The sequence below is a fragment of the Pygoscelis adeliae genome, unplaced genomic scaffold (assembly GCF_000699105.1).
Source record: "Pygoscelis adeliae isolate BGI_AS28 unplaced genomic scaffold, ASM69910v1 Scaffold349, whole genome shotgun sequence".
In the NCBI taxonomy this organism is placed as follows: domain Eukaryota; kingdom Metazoa; phylum Chordata; class Aves; order Sphenisciformes; family Spheniscidae; genus Pygoscelis; species Pygoscelis adeliae.
In genome coordinates this window covers 789,528-810,682 of record NW_008825608.1, presented here as the reverse complement: position 1 = coordinate 810,682, position 21,155 = coordinate 789,528, and the positions used below count along the sequence as shown (strand labels likewise).

At 42.9% G+C, this 21,155-nt stretch overlaps 1 protein-coding gene across 1 annotated transcript in view; it reads left to right on the top strand.

The window, feature by feature from the left end:
- PHF2 (PHD finger protein 2) overlaps positions 1 to 21,155 on the top strand; it is a 95,418-nt gene that overhangs the window by 11,910 nt on the left and 62,353 nt on the right. The window contains 2 exon segments of the mRNA XM_009332583.1: positions 19,739 to 19,831; positions 20,539 to 20,746. Coding sequence (XP_009330858.1) covers positions 19,739 to 19,831; positions 20,539 to 20,746 — 301 coding nt within the window.

The window sequence follows — 21,155 nt, the reverse complement described above, 5'->3', positions numbered from 1 at the left end:
GGGGCTGTCGGCCAGAGGAGGCTCAGAGAGTTACACGACCAGCCGCCGACCGCACCTGCGAGACGCTCGCCTGGCCGGGACTCACCGGAGGGTGGTACCGGAGGGTCACCGGTGGGGACCCGGTGGGGAGGGGATGGTGGAAGAGGAGGGCAGCCGTGCGGGGCAGGTTTTCCTTGCATCGGGTGTTACGGGGGAGGATGATGGAGCGTTACCGGCTTCGCAGCAATTCTCCATGAGTGATAAAAGTGTAAAAAGTGAAATTAAAATCCGGTAAATCACCTGGGTGAGCGCTTTTTATGACAGGTATTCAGTAAGGTTAAACCGTAACTCTTTCATTTTCACCAGCTCCGATAATTGCCTCAAAATAGTCGGTGCAGGAGGTGAAGGCGAGAGGCACTGCCGGCTGCCGTTGCGGTGCACAGATGCCCGAGTAGGCCCTGGGTCAGCTGCAGATCTTCCCCAAAACTACCCGTGCGCACAAAAAGCTGTTAAAGAAACTTCGCTGTGACGCTAGGGATGATGTTCCGCCGTTGATTTAAAAAGCTGTGTAGAAACGTGAAATAAAATACTGAAACAAATAGTTCTGTTGCCAGTGCTGATGGTGGGGTGCTCTACACGTGCGGTTCTGGACATGAGGCTTAAAGGACACGCACTTGCCCGTGTCGGTTAAGACTTAGGCACGGATGACAAGGTGAGGCTGACTTAGGGGCTGGAGGGAAACTTCAAGTGTTGGGCACTTGAAACTTGGAAAACTGAAGAATGTGAAAAAATTAAGATTTTCATGCGAAGTGGTGGTAGAGTGGATTCGTGAAAAGCTGAGCAGCAAAAGGAGTTGAGCTGCCTGCATACAGCGGTGAATTTTGATTAAAACTGATGAAAAGTGATTAGTTGTAACTGATGAAGGAAATGATCATTTCGTGAACAGCTCAGGGGCAATGTCTCATGCACGCACGAAGAAAGGTATTTCATTTTGTGGTATAAAGGGACAGAATTGAATTGTAGCTCTCTCGCAGGGGTGTTGTGCTCAGCTTTTTGCCTAGCTCATGGCAGCATCCAGAGATGGATTTTAAAGTAAAGGAAACTGAGAAGGAGGAGGCTTGTCACCTTGAAACTTAAGATAATTGTGTTGGAGAAGTACGTTGAGTCATTTAGTAGAAACCAGCTTATGTATGTCCCTGTTTGCTTTTCTTGGTATTATATGAACAAATAAATATTCAACAAAGAAAAATAAAAATCAGGATTTAGTTGTATAAAATCGTCCTGTCTCCCTCCTAGATGCTCAAAGCGCTCGTAGTGTTAACTGTACTGTAACCAAAAATAAGCAAGTGTGCAAAGCTGCATACCGTTAAGGCGGCTTGCCCAGTTTTTTAATTGTGTAATCTTACTTATGTCTCTTTTTAACATGACATACAGCGTGCATTTCAGAAAAAAAAGTGTCATTTCTATTTTGGTTTTGTAGAAGCAGATTAGGTGTTTTCATGCTTCCTTTCTGACAGTAGTTTCCAAATATTTAAAGAAATGTTTTTCATGGTTTTATTCACGTAGCAGTCATAGTCTCCCTCGTATCTGAGGTTGGGTACCATCTCTGTGGCAACTTCAGCAGTTCCGATGGTAAATTCATACTATAAAAATATCAAATGCATGTTAAACTTATTTCATGCCATTTAGAAGTTGGAAACGGGGAGATGGAGCCATCGGCACATGTCGGATGAGCGCTTTCCAGACCACCGCGGAGTACTCGGCAGTTTCCTGACGTTGCCGTTGACTACAGTTTGGAAACCACTGCTCCGTGTCGCTTCCCGATGCAAGTGCCAGGGGGATGGATTCGGGGTTCCCCGGGGCTTTTAGATTTCACTGGTTGTTTTTATTATCTTTTTCAGGGAGGATTTCTCTTGTGAAGCGGTGTTAGATCTTTCCGTAGAAACCATTACTTGATCCTCAGAAACGTCCAGGCGGTCCCCCACTGCTGGATCTGAGCTCCTGCCCGGCGGGGAAGGCGGCACCTCGGCGCGCTCGCTGCTCTTGCCTGGCTGCCTGTCATCATTGTGGTCTTAGGCCTGCATGCAGTGGAGTTGCTGCATTAGACCGTACGGCTGAATTGATACATGTGCCTGATAGGTTTGTTTTGATAGACAAAGATTAGGCATCCGCGTTGATTTTGTGGGTCGGTAGCCTTTGGTAGTCGTGCCTGTGTGGTGTTGCTGATCTGTGGGAAGAAAGAGTAAAGAATTTGTCATCGTTAGCTCTGTTCCTTTCTTTCTGAAAGCTTTCTGAGCCCCTCTGTTACGGCTCTGTGCGTTACCCGTCATCAGAGACCCTTGGACACCGTTTACGAAGTGTGTTGAGCTACGCAGCCACCAGTATGTTCACAAAATGCTATTTGTGACTTCTCATTAGATTGAGTTTCAGTCATTTCCGTGCTTTCCGTTTGCCTGAGCAGCTCGAGACAAGCAGCTTCGAGCTCTGTCTGGAGGGGATGGAGATGATCTCATAAGCAAAAGGAAAATAACGCTAAAGCAGACAGTGGGGTTGTTTGACTTCTCTGTTTGTGAAGACCGTACGTTCTTTGATGTGGACGTTTGGTCTAATGGAGTCCCACACACCTCAATTGCTTCTAGTCCTTTGCTTTCCTGGAAAAAGCCAACCTCGGTGCTCCATGCTTTCCTGGCTCCTCCATGGCTGTGTCATAGTGCATCTGTGTTATGTCCTCACCTCTTGGGTCTCCGACCTGATGAGGAGTTCCTGGCGTCGTTCTGCGTGTTACCCAGCAGCGGGACTGCAGGCAGTAGCCATAGCTGGGGTTGTGGGTACCCCGCAGCTGTAAAGCCTGTTGGTATGGGAGATGGCTCTTTGGACTTGGGGAAGGCAAGGAGAGGAGGAGGAAGGAGTTTCATTGTGTGCTGATGGATGAAGAAGCTGAGAATCAGCAGGCGCCCAGGTAGTCACTCTGCTGCGTCAGCTGTAGGCCTGGCCAGACAAATGGCTTTGTGCAGGCAGCGCTGCAGGCTGACGGAGATGTTTTCTGTGCCATGTAGTGTGCAGGCTTGCTTTAAATGATGTGGGACAAGGGGGTTCACCGGCTTGGTGGAGCGGTTTAGCCAAAGCATGTTACACCTGTGCTGTGTGAAGAGCAGTGCCGTCTCCTCTGCTTCTAGGTGATGATGTTGGTCATGATCTATGAGGTTGGTTGTGGTTTAGGAGCTGCCTGCTTCAGGGACACCCTCTGTTCCTACGCGCCTTTGTTGCAGTTGAAAGCAGCTAGGGTAGGTTTGCTGACAGGTTGTGAATGTAAACCGCTGAGGGTTGGAAGAAGTCATATTTAACAGCGGGTCCCTAAGTATCTAATCTCTTATGGGAGCGTTACAGGACCTAATATTCAAGGCAAGGCAAGTCCTTTTGTATGAGTTTGTTCAACTAGAAATCTGTACTGGGTTATTTATTACAGCTGTAGGTGAAGGATGGTAAATTATTTATTTTCTCTGCAGTGGGTATTTTGTTAACAGTTCTTATAACATGCACCTGGTGGTTGTTTACAGTGCCTGGGTGTCTTGTATTTAAACTTGCTTGTTGGAAAACCCTGAGGTTTCAATTCGAAAAAGGCTTTAACTGAGACATCGAGTCTAGTTGTGAAAAGAACCGATCACTCCAGTTTATGCAGATAGGAATTCAGGTATCGTGAGCGCTTAGCTGGACTGAACATTGAGGTTTTGATGTGTCAGCTCAGAAATCACGGAATTATTCTCCAAATTAAAGTATGCTTTAGAAAATCCAAGTCTAAGTAATACTAAGTATTGGCCAGTTAACGTGGGAAGAGCTGGCCTGCACAAGTATGTTGTCTGGTACGCCAGTAGCTGGCAGTAAGTATAGAACACAGAAGGGCGTTGTATATAAAGATCCCTGGTGGTGTAGGATGGGACCATACAACCACTTGGTAAATAAAATAAGAGGTATTTTTGTATTTATTTTTCTACCCCATGTATATTTAAACTTTGAAACTTATTGCCCCAGGCATAGCTGAAGTAAATAACTTAACAAAATCACAAAAGGTTTAGTTATCTAAAAGCAGTTCATGCAGTTGCCGTAGCATAAAGTTATGATGGGTGTTAATCAAGGTGCCTCGATGCACAGAGTGAACTCAAGCTGGATTAAGAAATGCACTTGTCTGTTACATTGCAAAACTAAAAACCCTGTGTATGGGGAAATTTTATTCTCCTATTGGAGCGTTCAGCATTGTCTCTTTTTAAAATAGGTCCAGTTTTGCATGGCAGCATCTAGTTCCTCTCTTTTACATAGGCTTATCGCTAGCTGTGGCCAAATGTGGAAACTTGGGTAAAATTTTCAGATGAAAAAAATCCTAAAAATACAGTGCTGTTTGCCTTAGTATTATCACAGCAGAGGGAATTACTAAGGTTAATTATAGTGTGCACAGAATTATTTCCTTTAGTGTGCGGAGTTCAGATAGAAATGAGGTACGTAAGTTTTTCCGATAACTACATATTGAGATTGACCAGAGCCGCTATCACGATACAAGCCGTGCTAATACCTATACCAGAATGCTTTCCCTTATGGATGCTCTATCCCAGCAAAAAAAGAAAACCAGGTTGTTTAGAAATGATTTTATAGAGCCCACAGAGCACGCTAATTATTCTGGATGAAGTGTCCGCATGGACACTTTAGTGGGTGTTGTTTGCCTTAGAAGGAAAACAACCCGAACAAAAAAACCCACCCTACTTTAAAAAAAAAGAAAGAGTTGTCAGTATGGAATGTGAAGAAGATTTGAACTTAAGATAAAACTGTTAAAATCCTTCTTGTCTTCAGGTTGAAATCGCTGTCATTTTAATCTTCCTTTCAGTAACATAGCATTGTTTATTCTGTAAGTTGAAAGCTGTTCAGGGAACTTAAGCAGCTTTTTTCATTTAAAGTCCATTTTATATCTTTTTTTTAAAATTCTTTTTAAATGCCCAGGGCTGCATAGAGGTAGAAACACGTGGCACGCTTGTCCCAGTACTGGTGCTGGGTTTGTTGCCTTGTACTATTGTGTGGTCCCACAGTGATGATTAACACCAGCTTCCAGAGCATCGGGAGTCAGGCCAGAGGGTAAAGTGAGTCGGTTTTGCATGTTGCCAGTCAGTGTTGTGTTCTTGGTCCTTTGGCATGGCTAAATTAACGTCTCGTCTTACCATTTCGCATCCATTTGTGCTCTGAGAAAGAGCCTGAGATTCAGAATGGAAAATATGTCAGAGTTTTAGTATGCCATTAAAACTTTCAGTTGACCTCAGAGAGTCTCTTGGGCCGTTGCAGTATCAGTCACAGCTGCAAGAATACTTTGCAACTATTTGTTGAAAGTATAGTCTCAATTTGTGTAGCAGACTTCCGAATACAAAGTTTTATCTGCAGTTTTATCTTGCAGAGCAAATATGCTAGAGGGTTGAAAACTTGTATTTGGTGCAAATTAAAAGGGATGAATTCTTACTCAAAAAAAGAAGTCTGCGCGGAAATTGAGGTTCACCCTTAACTTTTCCATGGTGGTATTGTAATGCTGACGTCCCCAGGAAAAGCACTTGGCACAGCACTCTGTTGCTGAACGATAGGATAGGCTCCACGTTTAGCTGTGCATGCAAAAAGTGCATCGGCTTCCCCGTTCCTGAGTCTTCTGTCCTCTTCTGCACCACGGCCTAAGTAGCGGACAGGTTTTCCGTGGATGTCCATGCAACACCTCGGTCTACAAAGCTGGCTTTGAAGCAGAACGGACATTCCTTTTTTGATCAGTTCTTTGCTGTAGGACTGAGCGTCGCTATTAGACACCTCTAGGGTTTACAGTGCTGGGTGTCTTGTATTTAAACTTGCTTGTTAGAAAACCCTGAGGTTTCAATTCGAAAAAGGCTTTAACTGAGACATCGAGTCTAGTTGTGAAAAGAACTGATCACTCCAGTTTATGCAGATAGGAATTCAGGTATCGTGAGCGCTTAGCTGGACGGGGCATTGAGGTTTTGATGTGTCAGCTCAGAAATCACGGAATTATTCTCCAAATTAAAGTATGCTTTAGAAAATCCAAGTCTAAGTAATACTAAGTATTGGCCAGTTAACGTGGGAAGAGCTGGCCTGCACAAGTATGTTGTCTGGTACGCCAGTAGCTGGCAGTAAGTATAGAACACAGAAGGGCGTTGCATATAAAGGTTCTTTTAACTTCAGAGGGTTTTACCCAGATTTTACCTCTGAAAGGATAAAATGTTATGAATATTAATCACAATTCATGTTCAATTAAAAAAGAAAAATTTGAAAAAGAGTATGCATTAACGAGTGCTCTTCAGCAGCCCGAACCTTTAGCTGGACTGTGTTTGGTAAGCAGTCCTGCAAACGCCCAGGTGCCTGTTAAGGTCAGTAGTAGCAGGACTGCACCCTTACCAGGTGCTGGCGCTGGCTTGTAATCAGAAAAGTTAAAGCAATGTCATTTTTCCGGCAAGAAAAAATCAGTTCTGCAAGTAAAGCGGGGCTTGGTTACCCACTGCTTTTTCCTTATTGCTGAATAGCTCCATAAGGAAATGGATAAAGATGTCCTGAAAAAAACTATCAAAGCAGTGTAACTATGTATAGGGAGAAACTGGTGAAGAGAAAAAGTGTTCCAGAATCACTATAAGGCTTTCAAAACCCCATCATCTTTAATATTACCTTAATATGTTTTCTTGTTTCTGATCGATATACATTTTATAGTAGTAGTGTAGTATATCCACACTGAAAACTACGGGTATTTTTCCAGCCTGGGTAGCTGTCTCCTGTATGGCAGCCTGTAATAATGCAGGCCTGGGTTTCAGCCCAGGGACACTTTGTACAATTGCACAAGGAGTCTCAGTAAATAGTTGGTGCCTGGAGCTGTGCAGCTGCCCCGAGTTTCAAGTCAGCTTGGGTCTGCCGTCGTGAATTTGGGTTACGCTTTGGGATGGCACTGTGGGCATGTGCAGAGGCTGCGGCAAGCCGCGCGCTGTGCGTGAGCGGTCTGCTGAGGCCACCAGCCTTTTGTCCGGCATGAACAGAACATCCTTTCACTGTCAAAAGCAAGTGATCTTTTTTTGCTCACAGCTTTATTAGCAAAATTTTATTACACTTCAAAGATATATTGGAATGCTGGGTCACAGCAAATATAAAATCCCACTGCTAGTGTTACACTCTTATTGCAGTATTATTCCGATGAACAAAACTCCATCAGCTAAATGGCAGTAACTTTCTGGTTGTAATGACTTATTTTCCTGTTCATCAGAAATTTGTAAATCGAAAGTATTTTGTAGTTCCTCAAAACATTTTATTAAACGTGGTTTGTGACTTTAAAAGTATCGTATAAAGGTGGACTGTAGCAGCGCTAGAGGCTTGTTTGTGATATAGGTATGCTAACTCCTTGAAATCAACTGGATTTTTCATAGTAGCCATTTTATGCATCTTATCTGTGGCTGGGAACACCTTAATGTGGGTGTGTATTAGAAAATCTTAACACTTGCTGAGTGATATGAATAGTAATTCCTTTCTAGATTTTTATTTGAAAACAGTAAGACCGTGCGCAATCTATTTTAGGATGTGACCTAGCTGTTTGTTACATCTAAATACCTTCTGTAGAGAACGTATTGCCAATAACAAGGTTTTCAGCAGATTTCACAAAGTCCCTCATGTGGATTCGTTCCTGAGGAGTTCTTCCCCTGCTCCACGTAATGACCGAGTGGCTCAACCCCTTTTGAAGAACGCTCTCCGAGGGACGGTGCTGTCCCCGCGACCATGCTTGCTGGGAGCGTGGCGTGGTCGGACTGCAACATCTCCCGCTTTGCCCCGGTGCTTGGTGCTCTGCCGAGCTGGCATCCCAGCCCGGGGTGCATCCAGGGCACCGAGGGATGGTTTTCTCCTGGTCTCGGAGAGCGCACACCCCTCCTTGTTGAGCTCTCCTGGCCCTTGGGTGGAGCTGCTGGAAGAGGCTGACAACGTCTGAAGGATACCCGGCCAGCAGTCCATGGAGCAGTTCCTCTTGTCACTCCCTCCCAGGCACATCCCCAAAAAACAATGGGTGCTACTTCTCCGGGTGATGCCATGGCTTAGTAATGTGCTTACAGACCTGAGCGGATGTGAGGATACCGACTTTCACTGCCGTGTTTGTGTGCTTAAAGTTGCACAGCTAACTGGTGTAGGCCTCTAACGGGATATTCGGCAATTTTTAGTATTTTATCCATTAGTTTTAGCAAGTAGTTGAGACAAGCAGAAAGTTAAGCAATAGTATATTTTGACAGGAAGAAAAAATCGGAACTGTAAAAACAAAAATATTTTTAAATTTCGTATTTGCCATTGTTAATCTGATAAGCTAGTACTAGGTGAGAGCAGTTAGAGTTATGGTTGCCTTTATGTTTTTATTGAATTGCTTATGGATTTCACTGTGTTTTCCTCTATTAGCAAAAAATACGGTACATTTACTCTCAGGGAGAGCATTTTTCCTTGAAGTTTTCATCTGGCAGACTGAAAGGATGTAACAAGTGAAAAAAAAAAAAGTGAGATATTTCTGCTAGGAGTCATTAGTTGAGATTTTCCGTTAAACCTCCTTTTTTGCTGTTAACACCTCGATGGAAGGTGATAGAAATGTGAAAATTGGCAGGAACACTGTTCCTATGTCATGTGTGCCATTCATTGGTCTGGAAAAGCTGGATCTGATATGGCCAAATTACAATGATTTAAAAAAACCCTCGTTAATACATACCTATTATTTAAAAAATAATCTTCCTGTGCTCCTTTGGCACAATGACACCACGCCTCCACTATGTGTGGACAGCAGAGCGATCTGGTTGACCAGATGATGTCTTTGGTTTTCGTGGGATTTGCACGTGGAGTACGAATGATTATAGTATGCATTTGTGATTGTTCGTGTGTATAAAAATACAGTCATTAAATGTGAGCCATGTGGTTGTGATTTACCCTTTCAGCTCGGATCTGTATTGTTACTGCTACGGCGCGGAACAGTATCTCATTGTAGATGCCTAGCGCTGGGCACTGCGCAGCCCTCTGCCTTCTGATGCCAGATAAAACAAAGACTGCAAATGGTTTTCATTATGTTTTTGGATGAACGCAGAATAACGTGGGAGCACATGAAACAGCCAGTGATCATTATTCAGGAATACAATCCCCGTAGCCAGAATATAAGCAATATTTAATTCCTTCTGTTGAACATCTCACCAAAGTCTCCGGATTGGGGCAGGAGGGGGAAGCGAAGGGGCTTAGACTTCTGTTGCTCTTTCGCCTGCGTCTGAACAAGGAGATTGTCTCCTGGATCACCGTGCTGTCCATTTGTGATTTTCTTTCTCTCCATTCGTGATCACTAAATAACCTTGAATACAATTGCAGCAGTTGCTAAGGAATGTAAAATTGGAGAGTATCTAGTGTACTTTTAATTTTTTTAGCTAGAACATGCAGTTTATTGGCTGGAATTAATTGGGAGCAGGACCACTTGAACATCTAGCTCCTTACAGACTGCTATAGGTATAGCATACGAACTTCTATCCCAGAAATATTTATTGTGGAATTAAAGAACGCTGTCATGGTGAGGAATCCTGCTGGGTACCTGAATGAATACTAATTGAGCAAAGAATGGTAAACTTGTAGGGCTATTAAGTATTTTTTCCATGGTCACTTCAGAAATCAAAGTCTCAGAAGTACCATCAAAAGCAGCAAGACCCATAGGATGACCAAATAACCTGAGGCTGCTTGCCCACTGTGTGTAATCCAGCTAGAAAAGTAGTCCATAGGCAACCTCTCGGCAGTCCTGGCTCGCTCATCCCTGCCCATTGTGTATGAAACACTAAAGCTTGTACTCTGCATTTCGTTGCTGACTAGGGATTAATCGTTCTAAAGACTTGACTAATTTCTGGTCTAGAGACAAGGCCTCTCTCGGTTAAGGTTTACTGTTGAAAGTCATAAAGATGATAGAGCGTGTTAGAGAACATCTGAGAGAGATGAGGATGCCATTTCCTTACAGCTGAACGTGGGACTTTTGTTCTAAAATGGGTGAGCTTACCCTTGCTTAGATGGTTGAGGAGGTCTTGAAACGCTCAGGCTTGTTGTGAGAAGATCCTATGAATTTACAGGTTTTAATGCCAAAATGGCGCTTGACAGTATTCTGAACTCTTACGTAGATCATCAACCAACTGTTTTTGCATGAGAACAAACACATCAGGCAAATGAAAGCACATCTACTCTTGAGGAAAAGTCAACCAATCCACTAGTGAGTTGTCCCAATGGTTTTATTGTTTCATTATTGGAGAAATCACGTGTATTTCCAATCTAAGTTTGCTTATTTTCAGTTTCCAGGCGTTATATCTTATTATTTTGTTAGCTGAGTTGAAGAGCCCTCTTTCTCAGTCAGATTTTTCCATCAACATTTTGATGTCCTTCTGCTAGGAGAGTCATCTTTAATTGTGAGATGATATAATTGTTCATTTGAGTTGTGAGAAAGTAGTTGAACATTTCTTCTACAGTCCAAGAAATATGCTTAATTGTCTAGTTCTGTACAGAGACTTTTTAATTTTTGACCATATTTCAGTGAATGTTTTTTCACATATCTTCCACTCAACAATAATGTTTCCCTTTTGCTTTGTCTATATTTGCGGTAACTTATCAGGCATAACCAGCAAATGTTTGTTATCGGCATTAAACTTATAAAGAAGCCAAATAAGGGTTTACTCGTTATTTTTTAAGCAACTCGGTTCTGAAATTGGTTTTTGACCTTTTGAATTAGCTCATGAATAATAGCAGAAGACTGTGCTCTGAGTTCATAGAAAAACCCTCTCCAATCTGGTGAACAAGCACTGATAAGTCAAAGTATGAGTATTTAAGAAAAGTGAAATCACTTGACAGTGTGGGCTCGTGTTGGATTTAGTCACAACCGTGGTGTCATTGTAGCAGGGTTACAACCCAGGACCTCTCGGCAGTTGTTGGCTGTGGGAACGGTTCATCATCAGCTCTGCAGGAACGCTTGGTATTTCTCAGTCAGCCTGAGTAGGTATCACGACTCTAAAGCCATACCCAACTGTCTGCGTTTTTCAGGTGTAAAATGTTGTGGTAGATGGGGAAGATTATTTACTGTTACTGCTGCAAGGGTTCGCATTCTCTGCTCAGTCTGGACTGATGTTTAAGAGAGGGTAAAACTTTATGATAAAACTTCAAAATACAGCAGGGCATTAAACAGTCCTATAGGAGAATAATCCTTCCCGAGCCCTGCAAAAGGCACACTGGAACGGTGAAGGTGAAATGCCCCTGAAATACTTGCTTGTTTTGTAAGAGCCCTGTGTAAGCAATTCTCGGGGTTTCCAAAGAATTAAGGGAAACAATGTATTCAACTTCTTTAGAGCCTTCTTTATTAATTCAGAGCAGCGTGTGTGTGTACCGTGCCTTCTGCACTGACTTTGTCTTCCAGTTTATGCTTTATGAACGGTATCAGAAATAGTAACGTTTTTTTCATCCACAGCTGCATTTCACCCTGCGGTATTATTCAGCTGCATTTCACCCTGCGGTATTCCTGATAGTCCCCTGCAGTTTTACTCCCACATCTTCAAGCAATCCTAGATTACTAATGACATCGCTGTATTCATTGAAACGTGCCCATTCCTTCCACAGCACCTATAGCTATCGTCTTCAGAGACCTTGGGGACGAAGTAATGAAAGCTGAGCAGTACTCGGATGAGAGGCCCACAGTGTTGGTAAAACTAGTAACGAGGATTCAGTAAATAACACGCTGCCTTTGGAGTGAGTATTGAACCAATCACCCGGCGTCATGCTAGAAGGAGCTGTGCTGTTGAGCAGGTATCCTCCGCGGTGAGCAGGAGGCTGGTGGTGGGGCCACACGCAGTCATTAGAGTGCTTTGTGGTGATTTGACCAGGCTGGATTTTGTATTGCTAAGTTCTGTTCAGTGCAATAGCCGAAGAACTTATTTTGGGGAAAAGTTACGCATTTCTTCCTGCTTTCCTTGGTTCTTCAGCGTTTTCATCTGTTGTTGCAGCGCGTGTGGTGTTCTGGTTGAAATGCACAGTGCGATGCAGCCCTACGCTGATTTGCTGCAACCGTCTCTGTCTCTGTTTTGTAGAATTGCGGAGTGTAAAGATACTCTGGATTTCAAGTTGCTGTGTGAATTATTGTAGTCAGAACTCTGTGTTAAATGCTTGACATTTATATTTTCAGACATACTGGTGAAACACAGAGATTAATGCAGAGGACAGAGAGATGGGACTGCAAGGTTTCATTACTGGCTTTGCTCCTCCTTTCGTCCCGAGTTTTTGTCAAATCAGTTAACCTCTCTGGCTTAACTGATGTGGTTGGGTTTGGTTTAACTCTCTCTCATGCATGCACGTTAATTAATACATTAATATTTTAAATGTAATACATAACATAATGAAGAAAATGAATGGTTTATCTCTGGAAGAGGAAGGGGAGTGAAAGTTGTTCTGGAAGACAGGGTCAGAAGAGGACCAGGAAGGTCTGGTAGATGTACCGTGGTCTGGGTTTGCTGGATTTCCCACCCTGACGGCTGGCTGACCACTTGAGTTGCCTCCGAATCTGAATTCGCTATTGCAGCCATCCCCTTAGCTCCCCTTCTGCCTGGCACTGACTTAGACTGTGCGGCAAGTATGCATCGACGACCTTTGCAGTATTTCTGTTTGGTAGAAGCCCGGCAAACTTGTAATGGTGTGGAGTCTTCCTCCGTTATTTGGTATCTTAAGAAAATTATTTCTTTATGGCAGAATGTGTGTCTTTGAGCATACTGCGCTCCTTTGCAGCTTGGCAGTGATACGGCATAGCAGATAAGTGACAATCCACTGTGAGTTTTCTGAGTGTGTGTCAGAATATTTAGCTCTCGTTATATGTGCTTTTTGAATCAACAAATCTGCGTACAAGTTGCGGTTTCTGGAATGCTGCTATCAGAAATGCGGGTAATGTCATTTGCTCGCTCTTCTGGAGGTTTTTTGGCTTTCATTTTGGGTTTCATTTTTTCTCAGCAAAAGTTACCTGATTTTCACTTCTTACATAAGGTAAAGGTTTGGTTTTGATCAGCTGTGTTTTCCTCCTGCATGTTCACTGCTCACTGTAGCTGAGAAAAAATACGTGAGCTGGTTCTCAGGTGATGTGATGTTATTCTTTTGACTTTCAGGCTGAATGCGGTCCATTGTCCTTGTTGGATACCGTGGGTATTACTATAAAGTAGAAGTTTGTCTTTCAGATTCACTTTTGACGTTTGCAAGCTGTATCATGTGGGGAGTAGGTAAGAAAATCGGTGTCCACAGGGCGGTTATGGTAGACATTCAGAGAAGCCATGAACTAAAATGTGCAGCACAGCTTTGAGGAAATGGTGTAAAGCTCAGTCCTGCACCGCGTTCGTTGCTGGCAGCGTGCTCTGGTCCCTCGTACAAACCAGGGCTGCCCTTAACTCGCATCAGCTGCCCGCACCAGCCAAGGACGGCCCGAGCACTGGGACGTCGTAGCTGTGTGCGCTTCGCTGGAGATGCCTTGAAGGGGTCCTGGGGGGTGAGGTGCTCTCGCTGCCCGGCCAGGGTCCGCCACTGGCACCGCACTGAGCAGGGGCGAGCGCCGTCCATTTACAGAGGGCAGGAGGGGGAGCGTAGCGGAACAAGAAGCCTGAAGAGGTACGTAAAGCTGTTACACTGCGTGTGTAGCTCATCTGCAAGGTAACTACCAGGCTGCTTACCGACTCTCCAACTGCTGAAGTCCCATATACAATTTATATCACTTTTTATAATACTGCTAGATTTTTCCGTTTTAAAAATGCCGAAATTAAGTAATTACTGAAATTAAATTCCTTCAGTACTATTTGAAAAATACTCAAAGGGCTGGAAAAAGCAGTAGTTGGAGTTGGTCCCTTACGCTTCCAAAATAAAGGCCAGTAGGAAATGATCAATTCAACATATCAGTTGTAATCAGAGATGTTTTTACCATTATGTAAAGAAATGACAAGCCAAGCCTTGTAGTTTTTAATACCTCAAGTCTGTGCTTTTTCCTGGAAGGCTTTCCTCAGGGCGGGGCTAGCAATTTTTTTTTGTTCCGTGGGTTTTTTTGTCTGCTTGGGGTTTTTTTTTCGGAAGCAGAACAAGCAGAGTTGTCATTTTACACTTTGGTGAAAGGAAGTTTTTCACAGATACAAAGTACTTGCTACAAATGCTATTCAGAATAATTTTTTCTGCATTTTCCTGGTGAGAGAGTTGGCGAATGGTGTTAGGAAGAAAAGTAGGCTTCAAGGAGGTGTTTCTGAACAGCTCTTAGACTGAATTTAGCAGCGAGCGGGAACGTATTATGTTTTCAGAGCCCATCTGAGTGCTGACGGTCACAGTCTAAACCTGCTGGCTGCTGCTGCTTTTTCTTTGTTCTTTCTGAATTTTGTGTTTCTTTGCGTTCTCGGAGCTCCGAAATTCTGCTCGAAGCAGAACTGTTTGCTTTAAATGCAAACCACGGCTGGCAGAGCTTGCTGCCGGGGAGGTTCAGCTGCCCTGGCCCGCTGCCTTCCCACCAAAGTCCGTGTCAAAATGCCTGCAAGAGCGGCAGGCTCCGTCCCAGGTCTTGCTCATGCCACAGGTCTTCAGGGGGACAGAAATTTCACAGAAAATTTCACAGTCGTTTAAGGAAAGATGGAGTACCTTAGGGGAAAGCCAGCCTGCGTGGACTGGAAGCATTCGCTCTTTAGGTAAGGCTTTCCCTTCAAGGAGAGCAAGGCTGAACTCTAATTTGTTGTTGATAAGCCACAAGCAGGGAAACAATCTTAACACTTCATGTCATGTTTGTTTTAAGGCATAAAAACTGTCTGGAGAAGAAGAGAAAATTTATTACTTCCCATATAATAACTTAAGTACCTTTGGAAATGAGTGCCATTGGTAACAGTTTGCATCTTCCTACTCTTTTTATATATGAGTTCCAATAAATGTACTGTCTTGATATGCGCAACATAATTTTTAAATTCTAATTTTAAAATTATAATTTTAAAGCATAATGTTAAACATAAATATAATGTAAATCGTGCTTAGGAATACGTATCAGAATGGAAACAACGCTTCATCTAAGACTTTGCAGAAGCATAGCCGACTCTCAGTACCATGTGCTGAGTATCGTAGTCTGAAAGACCCAGAGGCTCCAGGTGTATGAACAATCAAAGCCATTCACTCTGTTTATGGAGACATTTAATCCACGTCTCAAAATGTAACGTGATTACGTTTTTTTACAGTTCTTTGGTAAATGGAAATCTGCTTCATAAATGGTGTGCAGTAAGTGTTTGTCGATTTGCAGACGTCTGAATCAGCTGAAGCAAATAGCAATTTACAACAGCATAACATTACACCCATAACAATGTGCAATCTCGAGAGCACATTCAGTTACTAATGACACTGAATGTTGCTGTGTATTTTAGGTTCTGTTACTGCTTCTCTGCAGTTCAAAACAATGTGTTATTAAGAAATATTTAGGGCTTCCCATGTCAGCTTGGACCAAATCAGTTGCAAAAATGTGAAGTTAGCCGTTCCTAACACATTTGGAGTAATTTGAAAATAGACTAAAAATTACAGGAGACTGCGACCTGTGTTTCCTGTTGGAAACAAATTAATGTCTCCATTATTATTCACTAGTAATGGAATCATATGAAACTTCAGGAAATCAGTTTTAGACAGGTTACTTTGAGTGTTACTGCTTATATTTGATTTCAAATTTACTTTGTAAACTTTTAAATGTTTTGTGCTTTTAAATGACACAAACCTACATAAAAGATTAGATAAGGAGAGAGAAGAAAAGCATCATCTTAAAGGCATCTAGTTTGACTGCCAGAATACGACCATTATGGCCCGTGAATGCAACCTAATAGCCACTTTTGAAGCTTCTCTTTTGCTTTCCGCTCAGAGTACAGAAAGTATTACAAGATTATATCTGTTCTGGCTGGCCAAGACAGGCTTTTGCAGCAATGTCAAAAAGGTAGTGAACAAAGAGGTTTAAAAAAAAAAAAAAAAAAAAAGACATAGGAGTAAATTGGCACACTGGGGAGTGCAGAGTAGGAAGTTTCTATTTTAAGAGTTGCTTAGAGCTTCATTGAGATACTATTTTGTTTGCCCGTTTCAGCTGAATTAAAGTTGGTGGTTTGTTTTGGGTTTTTTTTTAATAGGGAAATGTTAAAGGTGTAACTAGGGAAGTGCTGGTAGCAGCCAGTGCTGGGAGTAGTGGTCGTGGCTGCTAGGCAGGTCTGCTGCTGCCTGGGGACGTGTTTGCCATCCTGGGCAGGATGCCACGTGTTTCCCAGAAAAGGAGCTGGGAACATGGTTCCATTTAAAATGCCTGGTTAAATCAAATTCTGATACTTACTGAGTTTATGAATTCTTTCTTCCATGTATTCAGAGGAGGTTTGGGTCTGTTAAGAGTCTTGCCCAGAACGTTGAAAGCCCCGATCTGCTTCCTGCTGTTTCTTTGGTTTAGCTTACATTTCAGTTTAGGCAAACTTACCTTGCAGAGTATTTGTGTGTTACTCTGGAAGTTTGTTTGAACTTCAGCTTTACACGGTATGCATGACTTTCACAAGTGTTCGGTATCGCCTTACTTCTGTACAAGCGACTACAAGACCAGCAATTCCTTTCGGCTTTCGGTTAGACCATCACGTGCTAAACAGTTTTGTAAATACCACCCCATGTCTTCTTAGGTTCAAATGAGCGTGAACCTCTCTTGCCTCCTTGGGAAATCGAAATCCCGATCACTGCAGTCATGTCTGCAGTCAAGCCGTGTTTCTCACATGAGTAAGCTCCAGTTCACCTCTGTGTTATGAGAGTAACGCTGTGTGTTCGCTGAGTCAGGCTCTAAGACTTCATCCCAAAACAGAGCTTAAAAGAACAGTTTTGTAAAATGTGATGTTAATTTATAGCAAATTCATTTTCTAGGAATCGCTTATCAAATCCCTGAGGGCTTGCACTGCTACAGTGCCTAATGGGCTACTGGTGTCTGCAAGGCATGATGTCTTTAGATGAGATGCTGCTGTGAAAGTTGTAACGAACAACTTACTGCAATGCGCGTTGATATGCGCTCCAAAATTGCTGATGAACAACAATAAAACCCAAACAATGCAGTACACAGAAGGAATCGGCTCAGCAGCGGTGCCTTGGGACCTGTTTCAGTAAATAGAGGTTCTGCTGAAATCAAGAGGGAGGAAAGGGGCCCCAGGATCAGGCCCCATTGACCGATCCACTATCATCAACCTATTACGTCATACAGTTGTAAAAGTGAAATGGATCCCTTTGCAGACCAGGAGGGAGACGAGTAGTACCAGTTAGCCAGTGAAGTGTGTATATTCAGGGTTGAATTACCAGGTGGAGTAAATCATTACCAGTCCACGGACATAAAGGACACTACTTCATTTATACATTATACATTTATATATTTATACTTCCCCTTAGTGGGCATGGTGTTGTTGGGTTGATGGTTGGACTCGATGATCTTAGAGGTCTCTTCCAACCTTTAATGATTCTATGATTCTATGATTCATTTTACACCAGCCCAACGATTAGTCTGAATGCTTGACCCTAGGAACCCTGTGTGGTTTGTGCCTCTGGATAGTACAAATATTACTACCACGCTTTTCTTTCTGAACGCGCAGGTTTGCCTTTTTTTCCTTCTATCATGTACGGTATCTGTCATACTGAGATATGTATCCTATCTGCTGTATCAAAGGAGAAGATGTACCATCTCCATGATGGCTACCTTCAGCAATGAGACAACGCAGAGCACTGTGTGGGCAGAAGGATCCCATATTGTCACGCTGGTTCATTATTGTTGAGGTGGGTCGGCCAGAGTTGCAGAGAACTGCACGGGCAGGACATTCAGAGCGCAGCACGGAGGTACACGTATGCATATAAAGCTGATTTACCATCTTGAAATGGGAATAAAACGTGATAAAGCTGTAATTAGATCATTTGAAATCTGGTGTTAATCTTTCGAAAAATGTATCTGAAGTGCTGAAAGCTAATGAAGTAAAGATACAAGAGCAGGTTACGCAACTCAACAACAGAAATAGTCAAGAATGGTTTGGGGGGGTTCTGTTAATTATCATTCTTAAATTGTATTGTTGACGGTTTTAATATAGTAAGTCCTTCATAAATATGACCATGAAAATCATTCCCTTTCCTTCTTCCCTCCTTGGTATACTATCAGTTCATTGCTGGAGTTTCCCTCGTGAGCATTACGGTTGGCTCAGATTGCTTGCCATGCAAAATAAGAGCATGAAAAGGTAATGTCAACGTACTATCAGGACTGCTGTGTGTTTATAAATAAATAAATAAATATATATATATAAAAAAAAAGAATACATAAAAGTGGTACTGTGAATGAAAATGAGAAATCAACCAAATGTTGATGTGTATTTTTAGTGAGATCTTAGCATAACAATGCCTATGCAAATTACAGTTATAAGTTACCTCAGATTTAAAATAAGGTATATAAATGGACGTTGCGATTAAAGCAAATCAAACACACGCAGTACTCAGAATTGTATTTATGCGTATTTTGGTACAACTGGTTTTTGTTCTACAAAGTTAATAATGTTGCCTGGGGCTTTCTTGCTGTGTAGTTTATTTGTAACGTGTTTAATTGCATTTATCTGTAGTTTAGTCGTGTACGTATATCGCACATCTCCAGTGTGCTCTTGCAAGACGTATGACTTTGTATGTGATACGCAGAATGACCAGATCCTTGATGCGGTGGATGGCTGGTTAGAAGGAGTATGTCAGGCTTTGCCTTCCTAAAACAGTCCTTTTCTCTGCATGTTACAGTGCACAGTGGCTGCTGGAGAAATGGGCGTTTGTTTGCGTGTTTGAAGAGCGGCTGGCTTGGGGATGGGGTTGGTAAAGTCAAGTCGTCCCTTTTCTGGGATCGTATTTGTGCACAAATGCTTGTGAAAATAGTGCTGTGGTCTCGGCGAGGAAGAAGTGTTTTCTGAGCCTTTTGAATGGTTTCTTCAGAGGGCAGAGCAGCTACGACAGTCATCAGTTGTTTTATTTTAAAGTATTTATGTAGCCTCAGTAACTGAAGTACTAAAACTTAGACTTGATGGACCTCCCATGTAGATGTTTAATCCAGAAGATTGCATACCAGTGTAACTTCAGCATTAAAAGTGCTCATACATTGCTCTGTATAAATGAGCAAAGACGTCATTTAATTGCAGTAAGCTCAAAACCGTCTGATTCTAACGTATTTCCCCTCTTCAGAGCTTGATTATTTGCAAACCCATCTTTACCAATGTAAGTGCGGATGCGTCTATCCAGGTTGACATCCAAACCCATTTTGTCATCTGTGCACAGGAAAATTACCTGAACTCTTTTTTAGCAGTGGGAGAAAGCCCTGTTTCTCCTCTGGTCCTTGATTCAAACAGCACGGAGGGTTTCTCTTAAACTATCCACAGAAACTGAAACTTATTCCCCAAAAGAAAATGAGAGTGAGAAAGATCAGCCAGAGGCACAGCTTTACGCTACTGAAAATGTGGGTGTTGAAAATCATAGACGAGCACAGCAGTTTTTCATAAAGCAAGGCCTGTTGGACATTTTTCGGCTGTGCCCAGGGAGCAAGTACCTACACACGTGTGCTCGTAGCCACCTGGGCAGGTCCTTCTCTTTCCTCCCTCCTCCTCTTGCTTGCCCACAGCTTGCAAGCCAGAAGGAGTCAGCAGTATTTAAAATTTGGTAACGCTGCTTTCTGTAGGCAGCCAGAGTTTCCATCGTGGCTCTCCACGTGGACGGTCTGCGCGAGACAGCGGTTGGCGTTGCAGAGAGCGCATCTCCTTGCCCGGACAAGGTGCAGCCTTTCTGCTGGCCCCAGGAGCCCCTTTGCACCAGGGGAAGGGTGCTGGAAGGGTTTGTGTGCATACGGCAGGGACTGGGGATACGAAATGAAACAAGTGGGAAGGAAAAAGATACAGACTTGTTTTTTTATGGATGCAGATCTCTACGGCTGACTTTAGTGCAGCCAGGCCAATTTACATTGGCTGAAGGTGTGATCCATGGGTCTTTCAAAGGAAACAAGAAGGGAGACAATGCAAGTTTCTCCCTGCAAACAGTTGGATTTGTTTGTCTAAACTTTCTATTAAGTTCTCTTGGTCTTCAGGCTGCAAAATTACTTGCTCTCAACTAGTCGTCTCAGAGGGCTGACGGTGCAGATGTGCACGAGGGAGGGGACCAAGCAATTTAAGCACGGGTCTCTTGCTTACTGCTGGAAAGACAGGAATGTAAAATAGCTTTTGCGCATGGTAATGATCTTGTTAATCATTCTAACATACTAGGTTTGCATCAGGTACATTGTTTTTATAAATAAATAGCACTGCATTATGGTTCAGTGTTTTGGCCGGCGAGTATCTTCATGTATATTTTTCTAAGTTTGTTTTCAGCTCTCTGGAGTTTGCCTTTAAATTCACGTTGGTCTCTTAATCACTAGGCAGAGCTGATCAACTGGAAATTTTCCTGCTGTTCACCAAAGCTAGCAACTTACTTTGAGACGCATCGCAGGGTACTAAAGGAAACCTTCCAGCCACCCTGATTGCCCACATCCCGCTAAGATCTAATGCCTATCCGGAGACGCTGGCAGCGTGTCAGCCGAAAGCAGGAGTAAATGCTAACCCCAGGAACAGCGAAACAGGCATCTCCAACGACAGTGTGTGCCATACCCCTGTTGTTCTCATCCAGCTGAGCCGTGTCGTGGTCAGCTTTAGTGCCGGTACGGTAGCAGTGCGAGGGAACGGTGTTGCTCCGAGTACTACGGCTTTCGGAGGACAAGTTACAAAATGAAAAATTACTGAGGGACCTACTGGATTGCAGATATGAGTTTATAATGGGCCAACGTTACAGATATTTTAGTAAGTTGTGGATATTGCGTGGCTATTTTTACTGTGGGGATAGGGCAGTGTTGCAGTAGTGTTTGCAGTAATGTTCCTGTTGTAAAGAGAAACGAAATGACAGGGTCATAGCAAGACTGTGGTCAATTTGTAAGGTTTTTACATAATGGTTTATTTTCTGATATATATATATATATATGCGTATTTTTAAAAGTTAATTCCTAGAATCACGGAGGGCAAGAAATAAGGAATACGTTTTACAAGGTGGTACTTAAATTGTTTTATGTTGAG